Here is a 14,718-nt window from a genome sequence, read left to right as displayed (position 1 = left end):
TATTTAAATAATCATTTTTTACTCACGCTAACCACTAAACATTTAACCCTACCACAAAGTGTAATAAAGCGACCGTAAATAAAGTTTTATGATAAGGCACATTTTCACCCACCGATACCTGGGTCCTGAAAACCTCGCGTGCAAAAATAGCTTAAAAACTGTAGTTTCTTTTAAGAAATGTCGAAATAAACATCGTTTTACGAATTTTAATTTATTCATGCCAAAGAAAGAAAGAGAGAAAGCATAAAGCTAGGTAATATTTAAAAAATATGTACATTTTCGAGTTAGCTTACGAAAGTTGAATATTCGTCTAATATTCTATGGAAAGTTCATTTTGTTTGTTTGTTTCTTTGCATTTGTTATAGATTCAGGAAACTATTTTCTTTTTGTCTATGTAAATGTGTAAATCATAATATAATTCTGGTTTATTTTTTTTACGTTAGTTTAGGGTTTTGTTAGTGCTACCATTATGTGCTCCTGTTTATAATGGTGAAATTCTGCCTCTGGTGCCAAAATGTTTTGATGTTTGATTCAACTTTTAAGTAAGAAAAAAAGTAAATTACTTCCGTTTCTTTCTAAATACAAATATGTTTTTTGTTAGATTGTCTTTTACGAGGGATTCTGCATCTTCAAATTGTTTCTTTGCTCTGAAGTTTCCTTTGTTGTTACCATACATTGACATCAGCTGTTGATTTGGAACAGTCAAAGCTGGCTGATGCCTCATGTTGCAGTTATAGGTGGAGGCTCCACCTCCTTCCATTGGTGTCCAGGTTGTGGCAGAAGCTTCAGTAACCACTAACTTCACCTGGACAAAGAGGATACAGACAATTAATAAATGACCTTCAAAGAAAGCTGCAAGGATACGAGAATAGAAGCTCTAAGAGGTTGAGCTCATGGTTGCCAATTCTATAATCTTAAATACGTGTTTGGATTTGTTTTGCCTTTCCAGATAAGAGTTTTCCGGCTGCCATGACCATAGTTATCGGGTTTGAGGGCAGTGCCAATAAGATTGGTATTGGCATTATAAAGGATGGCGAAGTGCTTTCCAACCCAAGAAGGACTTACATCACCCCCCCTGGTCAAGGTAAGATCTGCTCCCACATCACACTGAGCGCATGTCAAAGTATGAAGCTACTTTTGCGTTCGTGGGCTCTGCAGGGTTCATGCCGAGTGACACTGCACGACACCACCGCAGTGTTATACTGACCGTCCTGGAGGAGGCGCTGGAGGAAGCAGGCCTCAAACCTACGGACATCGACTGTGTGGCTTACACCAAAGGTAAACGCAGGCGGTTCTGCTTTCAGTTCAGAACACAAATTACTTGGTGGAACCATTGACTGTATTTGAGAAGAAGACCTTCACACTCCAAACAGGAAGTACCTGCTGGTTCCAAGAAGCCAAAATACCATAGACTTCTAGAGAGAAATAAACAGCTGTTACTCAGTCATGGTCAGAAGAAGCATTCTTGATACATTTTTTTTATGTATTATTTCTTTTTAGTAAGGTATTAAAGTTATAACTGACCATTCAGATGCGTCAATAAAAGTAAATATCACCTGCTGGCCCCCACATCCAACTTTCAAAATGTTTGACAGGGTTTGTGTAGCCCACCCCCTGCCTCTGAAAATGTTAGGCTGTTTTTTGAAGCAACTTTAAATACCATGTGGTGATTTTACACATACAGTCTTCTTATTTGTCTTTGTGCGCATGCCTAAATCTAAAAAGTCCGAGTTTCCTGTCAGAAAAAAGTTTCTTAAAACAACCAATGAAAGAAGATGGATTTTAATGTGGAGGAGTCGACCTGCTGCTGAGGATGAAGCAGTATGAAGACAATCAATATTAGATCTAAACTGAACCTACTTTTGTTTCACACTTTAGAATTATTTGGATTTGGAACTACTTTCATAAATTTAGTTAAAACAATCTATAACGATACAAACAGTGCAGCTATATTACCAAATGGTATTTCTTCCAGATTTTTAATAAACAAAGGAATTAAACAAGGCTGTCCAATCTCACCGTTACTTTTTATAACTGCAACAGAAATGTTATCAATACGTATAAAAAACCCTGTTTTTCTCACTAAACTGGAATGTTTATCAAGATTCATTTATCCAGCATATTCAGTGGCTATTCTGCAAGGAAAGCAATAAACCAGGCCAATTTCAACTTTATATGGAAAAACAAGACTCATTACATATAAAAAGGAACAATAATTCAGGATTACAGCGAAGGTGGACTTAAAGCCATAGACTTTGAATGTTTGTATGGTTTGATTAACATTAACCGGCTTAAGTCTTTATTCAAAATGAGAGAAATATTTGGTTTCAAATACCTTCAAAAATTTTCGCTCATTTAGGGGCATTGAGTTCATGCTAAAATGTGATTTTTGACTATTCCTATTCTTCTTTTTAAACTTTGTACCAATCATCAGCAGGTGTTCCCGTACTGGAAGTAGAGCTGTGATGGTGTGGGATTCTTGATCACCGCTGTGATGAACCAGCAGCCCCCCCGCCAAACACAAAATCCCCCGGCGGCTGCGTTGAAAATGAATACAATTACAACGCAGTATTCTTTATTAACAAATAACTAGGGCTGCACGATAAAGGGAGCCAGTTTAGCTCATGCTGGTTTGCGGCGCCTTCCCTCCGTGCTCCCTATTCCCTTCTCTGCTTCTGTGCCGGTCCCAAGCCCGGATAAATTGAGAGGGTTGCGTCAGGAAGGGCATCCGGGGTAAAAAATTGCCAAGTTAACCATGCGACTGCTCCTCAAAAGTGAGGTTGTTTCGCTGTGGCGACCCCTGATGGGAAAAGCCGAAAGAGAAAGATGAACTAGGGCTGCACGATATGAGGAAAACTCGCGATAAGCGATATTGGTGATTAATATTGCAATAATGATGTAATTTGCGGGATATAAACAAATAGCAAAACAACCAAAAACATAATTTCACTGCAACAGTTTAAAAGTTATACTCCAAATGACCCTTGTCAACGTAGGAGGCAAACATCAAACATAAAAGGGCTCATCTGATTGATCAACAACGTAAACGGGTCCTTCCGATTGGTTAAATGCATAAAGGGATTTATTTCATTTGTTCAATATTTCAAGCTGCCATGGTTTTTTTTTTTAGCAAATTTAAGGTAACCATTTATTGCGATTTTCGCCATCTTTTGCGGTATGCATATTGCACAGCTTGATGTCGCGATAACGATAAATTTACGGTATATTGTGCAAGCCTACAAATAACAGTAACAACTAACTAGTACCTATCTAACTAATGAACTAACTATATAGGTGTTGTAGAATGACTGCAATGACTGTGTGTAGGACTAGGAGGAAGGAGCGCGCACACGTGTTTTGGTGGTGCGTGTTGATTCTTCTGCAGTGGACCGCTCTCTAGCTACACGCAAATTTCACCTGTGCTTTCTGGTACAGACATCTTCTCAGAATAGTATATATTGCCTAATAATAAACAAGACTGCAGACACTTTGTCACCTTTCCGGTAGCCATGAAGCCTGACACCCATGAAGAATGATGGGCAGGAGGCTATGCCTTTGTTTATACAGACACGTAACGTTGCGCTGCACAAAATATTTACCAAACAAAACATGTAGTGATATTCATAGAAGTCTAAGAGTGTGTGTTCATGTTTGGTGTCACGGAGTGAAGGAGAACAGTATTAAGGGCGCCCCCCCCCAAAAACACAAAATCCTCCGTGTCGCGCACCCAAGAACGCACGCAGCTTGTAATGGAAATGAATACAATGGAAATGAATAATTAGAACGCAGTAAATTTGTCGTATTTCCTCGTGATACGGAAAGTTCTGTTGTAGAATGAGGATGTGTATGTGCTGCTGAAACCGCACGCGTGTGTGTAAGTAGAGGGAGCACGTGCAGCATAGAGGGAGAGAGAGACGCGGTATAGGGAGTGAAGGAGAACAGTAATAAAAGGTTTCCCCCTGAAACCCTTGAAGTCTGAACACAGGACTAGCAGAAAAAGTAAATTGTCAGCAAAGATGAATATGTTTAATGTGTTTATTATAGTTCCAATGAGGGACCATATGCACAACCTAAAAAATAAAATAAAAAACTTTCCCCCTAAAAAACGTGCGGTGATGAGTTATCGTCACACCCCTAACTGGAAGCTCATATTCAAACATAATTTTAGTCCACAAAACACTCCCATATGGAACTGTCGCTATATTTTATTTAGGAACAAATCAATATTTTACAAAAATTGGATCGATAACGGTATTTGGTCATTATTACACATTATGAATGATAATGGAAACATTTTCCAGTAAGTTTAAATGAAATGATAGAAAACAATTTAACAACGTGATAAAAATCAATAAATGTCCTCCAGTCTGGTTCATAATGTTCAAGTTCAGCTTCCATCTCTGTTACTTGATGGTCAATCGCTTAAATCAAAACTTCCAAACTCATTTCTAAGATCTTTGTTTGTTAGAGAAATGTTTCCAACATCTTACAAAAATCATTCTATGTCACAGCATTACACAAAAGAGGAAATATACAAGTTAAGATCTCAGTTTATTAAAAGTCAAATTTTTCCAAAATACAAAGAAATCAATTTTAAAACCATTAATGCTGTTTATCCATGCAAGGAACTATGACATTTACACTTTGGTTTTCCAGAAAATAACTTTTTTTTTTTTGTGTGTGAGATCAATATAGAAACACTCGATCATCTGTTTTTTGACTGTATATATGTTAACAGTTTTTGGGTGGATTTTATTTTGTTGGTGCTGTTCAAAGTTTCCTTTTCCTATTCTTATTCAGTTACAAAAACACATTGTATTATTTGGAGTGCTTTCTGGTGATAAATTATTTTTTGTGCCATTTAATAAACTATTAATATCTGGGAAACTTTTCATTCATGAGAGCAGATTCTTTAATATCAAACCATTATTTAATACATTTCTTAAAGAGGTCTGTTTATATTTTCAATCACTGAAATTTATGAAAAACAAAAATACAAGAAAACTGTCCACATTCATTGAAGATAACATGCTGTATGACAATCCGTAATATTATATTATGACATTTGTATTAGGCTACAATTCTCATTTTATTTTATTGTATTTAATTTTTTCTTCTTCTTTGTTTCTGTTCTATTCATGTAAATATGTATGTCATCTTTTGAAGTTATAATAAAGGTTTCACGTCATCATGCTCTGCAGCTCCAGTAAAAAAGCCCTGCCCATCTTTGAACACTCCCGAGGGCGGTGACACCCGCTTGCTCTCTGAACCGGCCGCTGGCTGGCTGGCTGGACGGAGAGCCGTTGTGGAACGGAGAAGCAGCCTGCTTGGGCCTTTTCTTCTTATTTTCATCGAGACAATGAGAAAAACAACCTCTAGCTACCTCAAGCTAACCTCACTGTAACTGTCAACCAGAGACACCCCCCCCCCACACACACACACTTTTTTTCATGTTGTAAATCTGTCAAAGTTTTTTTTCCTCTCTTTATTTTCCTGACCTTCCTTCTCCCTCAGGTCCGGGTATGGGGGCTCCCCTGGTGACAGTTGCCATTGTGGCCCGAACAGTCGCCCAGCTGTGGGGGAAGCCGCTCCTCGGTGTCAACCACTGTATCGGACACATAGAAATGGGTCGACTCATCACCAAAGCCAACAACCCCACCGTGCTGTACGTGAGTGGAGGAAACACTCAGGTGAGGCACAGAGGCTTTTTCTGCTGTTTTCAGGTCTCCTTGATTGTAAGTCTGTTTTCTGTTGGTGTTGAAGGTTATCGCGTACTCACAGCGGCGCTACCGAATATTCGGGGAGACCATCGACATTGCGGTTGGGAACTGTTTGGACAGGTTTGCTCGAGTCATCAAGGTTTGTGTTTTTATTTCCTCTGACTGATGTTTTTCTGAATGCTCCTACTGACTCGTGTGGATTCTTTCTTTGGGTCTTCTGTCAGATTTCTAATGACCCCAGTCCAGGTTACAACATAGAGCAGTTGGCCAAAAGGTGAGTTGTTGGATTGGACGATGGTGGTAGCAGCGTGTTGTGTGACCTGGTGTGTCTGTACTGTTAGAGGGAAACGCTACGTGGAGCTGCCATACACAGTGAAGGGCATGGACGTGTCCTTTTCGGGGATTTTGTCCTACATTGAGGTGATCTTCTCTCACTCTAAACAGGGGTCCCGAAATCCAGGCCTTGAGGGCCGGTGTCCTAAATGTTTTCCAACCTACAATTGAAGCTTTCTTATTGGCTAAACACACCTGATCAAGGTAACCAGCTGCAAATAAGGCAGGGTTTCTGGAAAACCCAAAGGACACTGGCCCTCGAGGCCTGGACCCCTGCTCTAAAGCTACCGTCGGGTCTGACTGTTTCTGTTTCTATTTTCTCATATATTTTCTTCTCCCCAGGAGGCTGCTAATAAGATGCTGAGTGCTGATCAGTGTACGCCAGAAGATCTGTGCTTTTCCCTTCAGGTATGAAGATGAAGGCCTAGTCTGATAAATGAACAAGAAAATAAAAAATAAACTAGTCGTGAAACCAGACGAACCTCCCCCGCCCTGCAGGAGACGGTGTTCGCCATGCTGGTGGAGATCACCGAGCGGGCCATGGCTCACTGCGGCTCCCAGGAGGTGCTCATTGTTGGTGGCGTTGGCTGTAAGTATGGAAGAACGTGGCCTCCACAGCTCAGCTGCTGAACTATCTGAAGTACAGATGTGACTCAAACAATCAGAAATGAACAGACAGTTCATTCATTTTTGTAGTTCTGTTGAAAAAGTTATAAATTACTTGGGGTGTATTCAGACTGGAAACATTTGGTCTGCTTAAAGTAAACCAGAGTCCATTTCCCCCCGATAATCCGGAACACATTTTCAGTCTGAATGCACCCAAACTGGTCCGGGACCAGGACGCACTCTCTGACCCATCTCAGTGGTCTCAGTTCGTTTCCAATCGGACTGAACATCGGTTTATTCTGAGATTCCTCAGTCTGAGTATAATCTGTTCCCAGAGCTGAGCAACTGAACCAAAACGACCCCCGTAGCCGGTGGTCACGTGATGTAAACAAAGTAAGAATGTAGTAACAGATAAATGTAAAGCAATGACTGTCGTATTATCAAACAGAAAAAGGGTCCAACTCTTTATTTGCTAGAATAGACTGCTGAAGACACTTTTTAAATGTTTTTCTGTGTCTCGTTACGTGCCCAGCACCTAAAAGCTACCTTGTAGTTCCTGAATAGAGTTCTCTTAAAAATTATGCCAAAACACAACGATGAGACACCACAGCTCATAGAAGTGTGGTTAGACGAATGCATTAAAACTACTTTTAACATGATACACTTTGCTTCTCCTGGTTTTCTCCTAAATCTACATGTCATAAACACATATCCGTGTCCGTGTATCTTCTCCTCAGTAACAGCCCTGCAACATGCCTCCACCGTGTTGTACTTGATGTTTTAGTCATGTGGTTGTTTACTAGTTTTTGTTTGACAGCAGTCTGAATACAGACTCAGTGATTTAGTCTGATGAAGTGACAACTCACTTTTGAAGTGAGGAATCGCTCCGGACCAAATTAAGCGGACTGGGTCCGGACCGAAAGTTTTCCCAGTCTGAATACACCTTTAGATTTATTCAGTAAAATCTGAAATGCTTAAAAAGCCCATTCTGATCATCTTTTGATGTATTTTCAAGGCGTTCTTGGTGGTCTTTTAATTATGATGCTGTTTTTGGCCAACATCCCAAAACTTGCCTTTTTTGTAGACATAGTTCCTGCAGCCCTATAGCAGTTCATTCGAAATTCATCTCTGCCCACACAGGACCATGTACCTGACCAGCAAACTCACCTGATAACAGGATCAAAGAATCATTGTGGTTGTGTAACCCTTGTGCAATTCAAGGCATTTTAACATTGGGAGTGGGGTCATCTAGACCAGTGTTTTTCAACATCTTTTGAGCCACGGCACACTTTAACCTTGACAAAAATCCCGCGGCACACCAGCATCCAAAAAAAAAAAAAAAAAAAAAAAAAGAGAAAATCATAGTTTGTATTGATCTACAGTCCCTCCACAATCTCACATTTTGTGACAGTTGTGGCAGAAAAAGCTGCAGCTGTTTTTTCTAAAATATGTAATAAAAGTTAAGTTAGAAGTTTTTAAAACTGTTTGATCAGTGTTCGTTGTTGTTTCAAGACGTTAAGAGGAGAGACTCATTGTGCACAGAGACACTGTCACTTTAACCCAATGCATCATGGGAATTGCAGTGCAAAAATCCACGGAACGCAGAAAATCAAGCGTCTCTGAGCTTCGTTTTTTGTTTACTTGTTCCACGGATCTGACACCGGATCCCACGGAAAGCTACACCGCTAAAGACAAGCTTTAGCTGGTATTTTGTTAGAACTGAGCAACTTTATCAACAGAATCAGAACAAGGAAGTGAAGACTTTAACCACTTCTGATTGGTCAGACTGATGACGTGTGATTAAGACTCCAAGAATGATTGGTGGAGACAGTTAAAGGGGCGGGACTTACAGAAACAGCTTTAGTTGCAGCTAAATCGCGGTACCGTCATTCTTGTCAAAATGTCTGTAATAGAATCAAAGGAGAAACTCATAGTCTGTATTGATGTACAGTCCCTTTGCAGTGTCACATGCATTATTGTGACAATTGTGGCAGAAAAAGCTGGAAGTTGCAGCTGTTTTTTCGAAAAGTTATGATAAAAATTAAGTTAGTTTTCAGTAATAATTTTCAACTAAATTATTTGACATTTTACCCTAGTAGTTGTTTTTTCCTCCAGTTTATTACCATGCAATTTGATGTAACCTCATAAAAATTAATATTAAATATTCTTTTTAGTGATATTTTTTTAAAATATTTATTTCAATGTTTCGAACAATTATATGATCACAATGTTTGAAAAATTTTACACAAAAAAAATAACATTTATGTTTTCTGTATCTACACAAAAAGTGAACATGTTGAAGTTTTATTAGTTTTTCTCTCGTCTTAATCAAAGATGAAGTCTTTGAAAACTTTAACAAAAATGTTTTATTTCTTTTAGATGATTACATCGTTTCAATCAAAATGTCTTTACTAGAATCAAATAAACACAAAGAAAAAAGTATTTTACGATCTTTCATATTCCTAACTACTCAGTATTTTATCAGGGCCTGTTTGGATAAAAAAAGAGCTGATATCCTGGAGATGGGAAATGTTTTTAGATCAGTGAATGGGTAATCTCCCATGGCATACCAGCCGTGCCACGGCACACTGGTTGAAAAACACTGGTTTAACCCTTGTGCTCTTAGATGACCCCACACTTGCATTGAAGTGTTCTCCCTACCATGACAAAGGTGGATAAAGGTGGAAAGATTTCATGTAATCCATGGACACCAGTGAAGATCACAAATCATTGAAGAAAAAAGGTTCAGAGCACTGTCTAGTGGGTCTAGATGACCCCACTCCCAATGTTAAAGTGCCTAGGATAGCACAAGGGTTACAGTTCCGCAGATGCTAGACACCAAACCCAACAAAGCCGAAGAACTAAAAGATCAGAGCCTTGTGTTTAACTCCTCTGCAGGATGTCTCCATGATGCATCACACTAAATCATAACCAAAAAAGGATTTATAAACCATCATACCCTTTTTTACTATGATGATTTTACTTTTTTGAAGTGAAAACTCAAATACAATTTTATGTTTGCGAGCACACATCAGATCACTTCTTTGACTCCATTTTCATTTAGTGATGGAAATTTCTAATTTTAAAATAGATTTATAATACAAACATTTAATTATATTACCCTTAGTGAAGTTAGTTGGAGTTCACGTGTGCCACTAGGGGGCCTCTATGGGGCACCTTCAATATTTCTTCATGGCTGCACAAAGTCTGGGATTTTTATGAAACATCTTTTCAACCAGCCTGCAGACAGTGGCAGAAGCCCCATGATGGAGGTCTTCCTGACCTCTTAGAAACATCTGACTCAAACGCACTGCGTGGCCTCTGATTCTTCCTTGTGTCACATGTGAGCTGCTGTTTCCTCAGGTAACTTGCGTCTCCAGGAAATGATGGGAGTGATGTGTCAGGAGAGAGGAGCCAAGCTGTTTGCCACAAATGAACGGTAATCTTCCAGAAATGTTCGCAAACTAAACATTTGAACAATTCTCAGCATTCTGGAAAAAGAAAAAATGTGTTTGAGAGCTTGTTTGGAGGTTCATTCAAGGCTGACTTTTCTAAGGTTCAGAGGTTTGTTCATCTGCTGTGCTGCAGGTTCTGCATCGACAACGGCGCGATGATCGCTCAGGCGGGCTGGGAGATGTTCCGCTCTGGTCAGGTGACACAGCTAGAAGACTCGTGGATCACACAAAGGTGAGCATCTGTCAAGTCAGCATCAAAATCAGGAGTAACTCCTAAATTAGCGAGTAAACATCCTGTTTATACAGAAGTCCTTATCTTTTGTGTATAAAAAGTTCATGTTTGTGTGCAGGTACAGAACAGATGAAGTGGAGGTGACGTGGAGAGACTGACTGCAGCTCATCTAAAAAGACATTTCAGAATTTTAGTGCTTAAATGTTTCTTCTGTTCAGTTTACTGTTGAATTAAAAGTTGGCTTTTGTCTTAAAAAAACAAAACAAACTTAAGTCTCAAATGTATTCACTTTTATTAGGCAATACTGTTCTGACTTCTCTCTTTCTCCAGTGTAATTTTAATGTTTCATAGTGACGTCCCTTTGAAGCAACATCCAGCTGCTCAGGGGCCAAATAAAAACAGGAGCACAGCATTAAGATCTGACGTGGTTAAGGGTGAACACTACTGTGCGGTTGGCTGCACCCTTCAGTAAACCCAACACATGGAAACAGACGGCCCTGCACACACCAACAATAAAACTCCAGCAGGTGCAACACATTCTTTTGCTTAAAATCAAGAGGGGGAAGAAAAATCAACGGTTCTGCTGAGGCTTCCTGCACACACAGATTGGTCAAAGATTTGAAACAAAGTGCTTGATTGACCACTCGCTTTACAGAGGACAAAGTCTGATAAAATCGCAGCTTTCAAAAGGGAACAAAGACTTAAATTAGACTCTTTAAAGATTGTTAAAAAGAAAAAAACAGCCCCATGCGTACAAGCTAAAACAGTAATGAGGTGATGAAAAGTCTGATTAAGGCAGGCTTTCTGTAAGGCGTTAAAAAGTCCATTGCTGTTGGAACCTCAAAGGAGTTAGTCCAAAGTGTCTCAGTGTGGCTTTTTACATGACGATATAATCCTGAGTGCGGCGTGAACGGGACCCAAAAATGTGTCCGTCTGTCATGTGTTTTTGATGTGAAAGCAGGTCTGTTGTGATGTCGAGGCTTCAGGCTTGACGCACTGCTAGGCGGGGTGCTCCCTGGTGCTCTTGTACCAAACCACTCTTTTTGGATCTGCAGAGGAAAACGAAATGAGCTCAGATGTGTTCTGCCTGTTGATCATCTGTCACGGCTGCTTCAGAAGGCTTCCTTCTACCCACCTTTCTTTTGTCTATTGCAGATAATATTCCACTCTGAAAACAGGAGAGATTTACGGTGGTTAGAAACTCAATGGATCTTTTTCAACAGACTTGAGCGTCACTGTGCTTACCTCTACTGTGATAACTCAAAGCCTCCACAAGATGGCGACAGCTCAGCAGCAGCTCCCCATTGGCCTCGTCTGTGTCAGTGTGTGTGACCAGGGAGGAAGAGGTAGTGACAGGAGCCGGTGTTAGGTCAGGAGGCTGAACTCTGAGAACTGGATCTGCGGGGTGTTCGTCTGTAGGTGGGAGGGGTACTGCAGAGGACTGAGGGCTGGGGCCCTCATTGGGTGGCCTGGCATCGCTGATGAAGCTTAGGCCCCATTGGTTCTGTAGCAGCACACCAATGGCTGGGCGGTCGTCCTCCAGCGCACCACCTGCTGCACCCGCCTTCACCTTTGAAGCGTAGCTAACGGCAGGTTGCAGTTTGGCAGGGCTGTCCTGCACTGGGAAAGCAGGTGGGGGCTTGAGCAGCGACAGACTGTCCTCGACCCACCTGTCTTTGTGGTTAGCCTTTAGTGCTCGCTCACCGGCGCGGCCCGGTCCCCTTTGGCTTTCCCTGCGGAGGCTGCGGCCTTTGTGCCCCCTGCGCTCCTTTTCCTTGCGGACGGCGAGGTTGTTTGTTTGTCCGGGCCCGAGCGGGTCAGCTTCTGGCGAGAGCTGGGGGGGTGACTGCTCACTTCCAGAGATGCACCCTCCTCCACCACCTCCGCAGTTTCCTGACCCGGGAGACAGGCGGCGGTTGCGAATGTGGGGCTCTGAGTTGGTGGCTGAAACGAGGACGGCTTTGTCACACAGGCTGGATGGCTCACACACGGCGTTGCTGGATTCCCATGTACCTACAGCACAGACACCAACATGTATTGATGTCGACATAACGGAGAAGAAAACATCTCATGGAAATAAAACACTGTCTAAAGGTGGTTAATTATTGGGACCTCTGTTTAGCAGGCAGTGAAACCCAAATACAACCTCAGGTAATTATTTCATTAGACACGTGTTGCTGAATTTTCAACCCAACAGGTCATTTACTCTGAAGGTCAAATTGTTTTGACTTAAACTCTGATCATTTTGTCGTTTCGACGTAAAGTCCCTCTAATTCCGACTGAAAACAAATTTTTCCATGTTATACTTTATTTACATTACAACCAAGAAGAAAGAAAACGGTGAAAATTGTTTTTTGCCATTTCTAACACTATCTTGTAGCATTTTTCTGCTCCCTGCTCTGCTCCATTCTGATGCATCCACCGTCAGACAAATAGATCCATGTTTTCCTCGTCTCCTAAGCTGGAATCTGGACGCTTATTTAATTTCAAGCGCGGTTTTAAAACAAATCTTATTGATCACTTTTAAGGAATAATGTTGCTGTAACCTAGTTTTACGATTTTATATATTTTTGATTTGTATTGTAATGAATCTGTGTTATTGCCATTTTATTATGATTTTAATGTAACTAAATTTATTTTTCTAAAAAGGTCTTTGCAGGCCACAGTTACAAATACAATTTTTTCTTAAATAAATGTAAAAAGAAAATCAGTATCAAAACTGTGCGTCTGGATACCTTATTTAAAATTATTTTTGTTTTTAGGCTCACTTTTAAAAACTTTTAAAGTACACAGTGGGGCTTTAAACCTAAATTGAACTATTGCAAATGATTACACATTTACACATTTGTAAATCTAACAGAAAATCTATAAAAATTTCAGAAACACCTCAGTGGGTTTCTTAAATTGTGTAACTCTTCTGATGGAAATAGTGAATCTTTTAAGTGATTTGAACGTAAAACTTTTGCCCACACATTTTGAGCATAACAAAGAGCCGTGTTTTAGAACTTTTAAAAATTGTTAATACAGAATTTAGGGGTTAAGTGAAAATGTGCAGCAGGCCATTCAGGAACCGGAAGCGGGCTTCTGCCGGTTCCAGGTGTTCGCAGGACGACACAGAGTTAATTGGAGCGTAACGTAAGCCTCCGAACATCGATTCTTTTGGACCAGAGTTACTCAACAGCTTATGTCATTTCCATTCGCTGCCTCGTGAAGTGAGCGAGCCGATGACGCATCTACGGGATTTTATTTAATAAGCCCCCCTCCTGCGGGGCAGACCTGACTGATCCTCCACAGCTCACCACTCTATACAAAGACGGAGGGGGGATCCCAGCGTGTTGCCCTCCCGCCTGGCGGGACCGAAACACCGCATGGCACCCCTACCCCGCTTCCAGAAAATTCCACGCAACTTTCGTGAAACTGCTAGTAAAACAGAACGACTCTAAAGTGCAACCCAATTTCAAACTGCCCCTGTTAGCACAGGCAACACGTAACGATGCTAACCAACCGGCGCCGGTGTTAGCCAACTATAATTAGCAGCGTCATGCTGCTCACAGCCAAACTCGACGGTTGGTCTTCATCTTTGGTCACGAAAGAACCGGGAACGTTGGCGGAGACTCAGCCGTAACAACAAGCCCCGTGTCGAAGCTCTAAATCCCCGTTCAGGACGACCACGACCCTTCGGCTAGTTGCTGGGCCAACCCGAGTCAAAGTTTCGTAACCCCCCTCCATTCAAAGTAGTAGTACCAGGCAGCCATCGGAGCGCTAGCTTCACTGCTAACACACACGGTGGTAAAGAACTCTACGGCACGTCGAAAGCGGCAGATCTTCGGTTCCGGTGGCCGAACGGCTGTGTGAACTCACCGGTTTTGATATGCATGTCTTGTCGTTCACTGCGTCGTTAAAGTTGAACCGTTGAATAACTTTTGTTTACAGCGAAACGATAACGACGCGGAGTCTGGCGTAGCCTCCACCCGGAAATGACACGAGAACGAGGGTGGGAACGGAAGTCCCTGCAACTAAGAGGTCCGGCGGCAGACGGAGGAGGTTCCACAATTTGAAAATTGGACGATCTGGCGCACGTGACGATGACGTCAAATCTTTGTTTTCTTAATTTTTTTTTTATTGAAAAAACACTTGAAATTTACAGAATTGTATAAGTTGTAAAAATGATTCACCAAGTTACAATTACAACAGGTATAGAAAAAAGTAGACAACATTAAAAAGAGTTAAATGAAAAATACAATAATACAGAAAAATACAAATGCAAATAAAAAAGATTACAATGAAATAAAATAAAGGGGTTACATGGGCATTGTAGTGATCAATAACTTAAGGGTTTAAAAAAGCTGCAAGCTACATATGATATTTTGAA

At 40.9% G+C, this 14,718-nt stretch overlaps 2 protein-coding genes across 2 annotated transcripts; one reads left to right on the top strand and one right to left on the bottom strand.

The window, feature by feature from the left end:
• The first annotated feature begins 108 nt into the window (after positions 1–108).
• osgep (O-sialoglycoprotein endopeptidase) lies at positions 109–10,759 on the top strand. The gene is made up of 12 exons (XM_004082980.4): positions 109–253; positions 950–1,084; positions 1,159–1,278; positions 5,515–5,690; positions 5,764–5,859; positions 5,945–5,994; positions 6,062–6,140; positions 6,396–6,461; positions 6,552–6,642; positions 10,023–10,098; positions 10,248–10,346; positions 10,465–10,759. Exons 2-12 carry the CDS (start codon positions 970–972, stop codon positions 10,502–10,504), a joined length of 1,008 nt encoding a protein of 335 aa, XP_004083028.1. The 5' UTR covers positions 109–253; positions 950–969; the 3' UTR covers positions 10,505–10,759.
• LOC101172374 lies at positions 10,622–14,386 on the bottom strand. Its single transcript, XM_004082981.4, has 4 exons — positions 14,208–14,386; positions 11,592–12,359; positions 11,482–11,514; positions 10,622–11,395 (listed from the first exon to the last, which is right to left on the bottom strand). Exons 1-4 carry the CDS (start codon positions 14,221–14,223, stop codon positions 11,346–11,348), a joined length of 867 nt encoding a protein of 288 aa, XP_004083029.1. The 5' UTR covers positions 14,224–14,386; the 3' UTR covers positions 10,622–11,345.
• Between the last annotated feature and the right edge of the window lie 332 nt (positions 14,387–14,718).

Source organism: Oryzias latipes, chromosome 23 (genome assembly GCF_002234675.1).
Source record: "Oryzias latipes chromosome 23, ASM223467v1".
Taxonomy (NCBI): domain Eukaryota; kingdom Metazoa; phylum Chordata; class Actinopteri; order Beloniformes; family Adrianichthyidae; genus Oryzias; species Oryzias latipes.
Note: the sequence above shows the minus strand (reverse complement) of the source record. Positions and strands in the feature narration are given on the sequence as shown.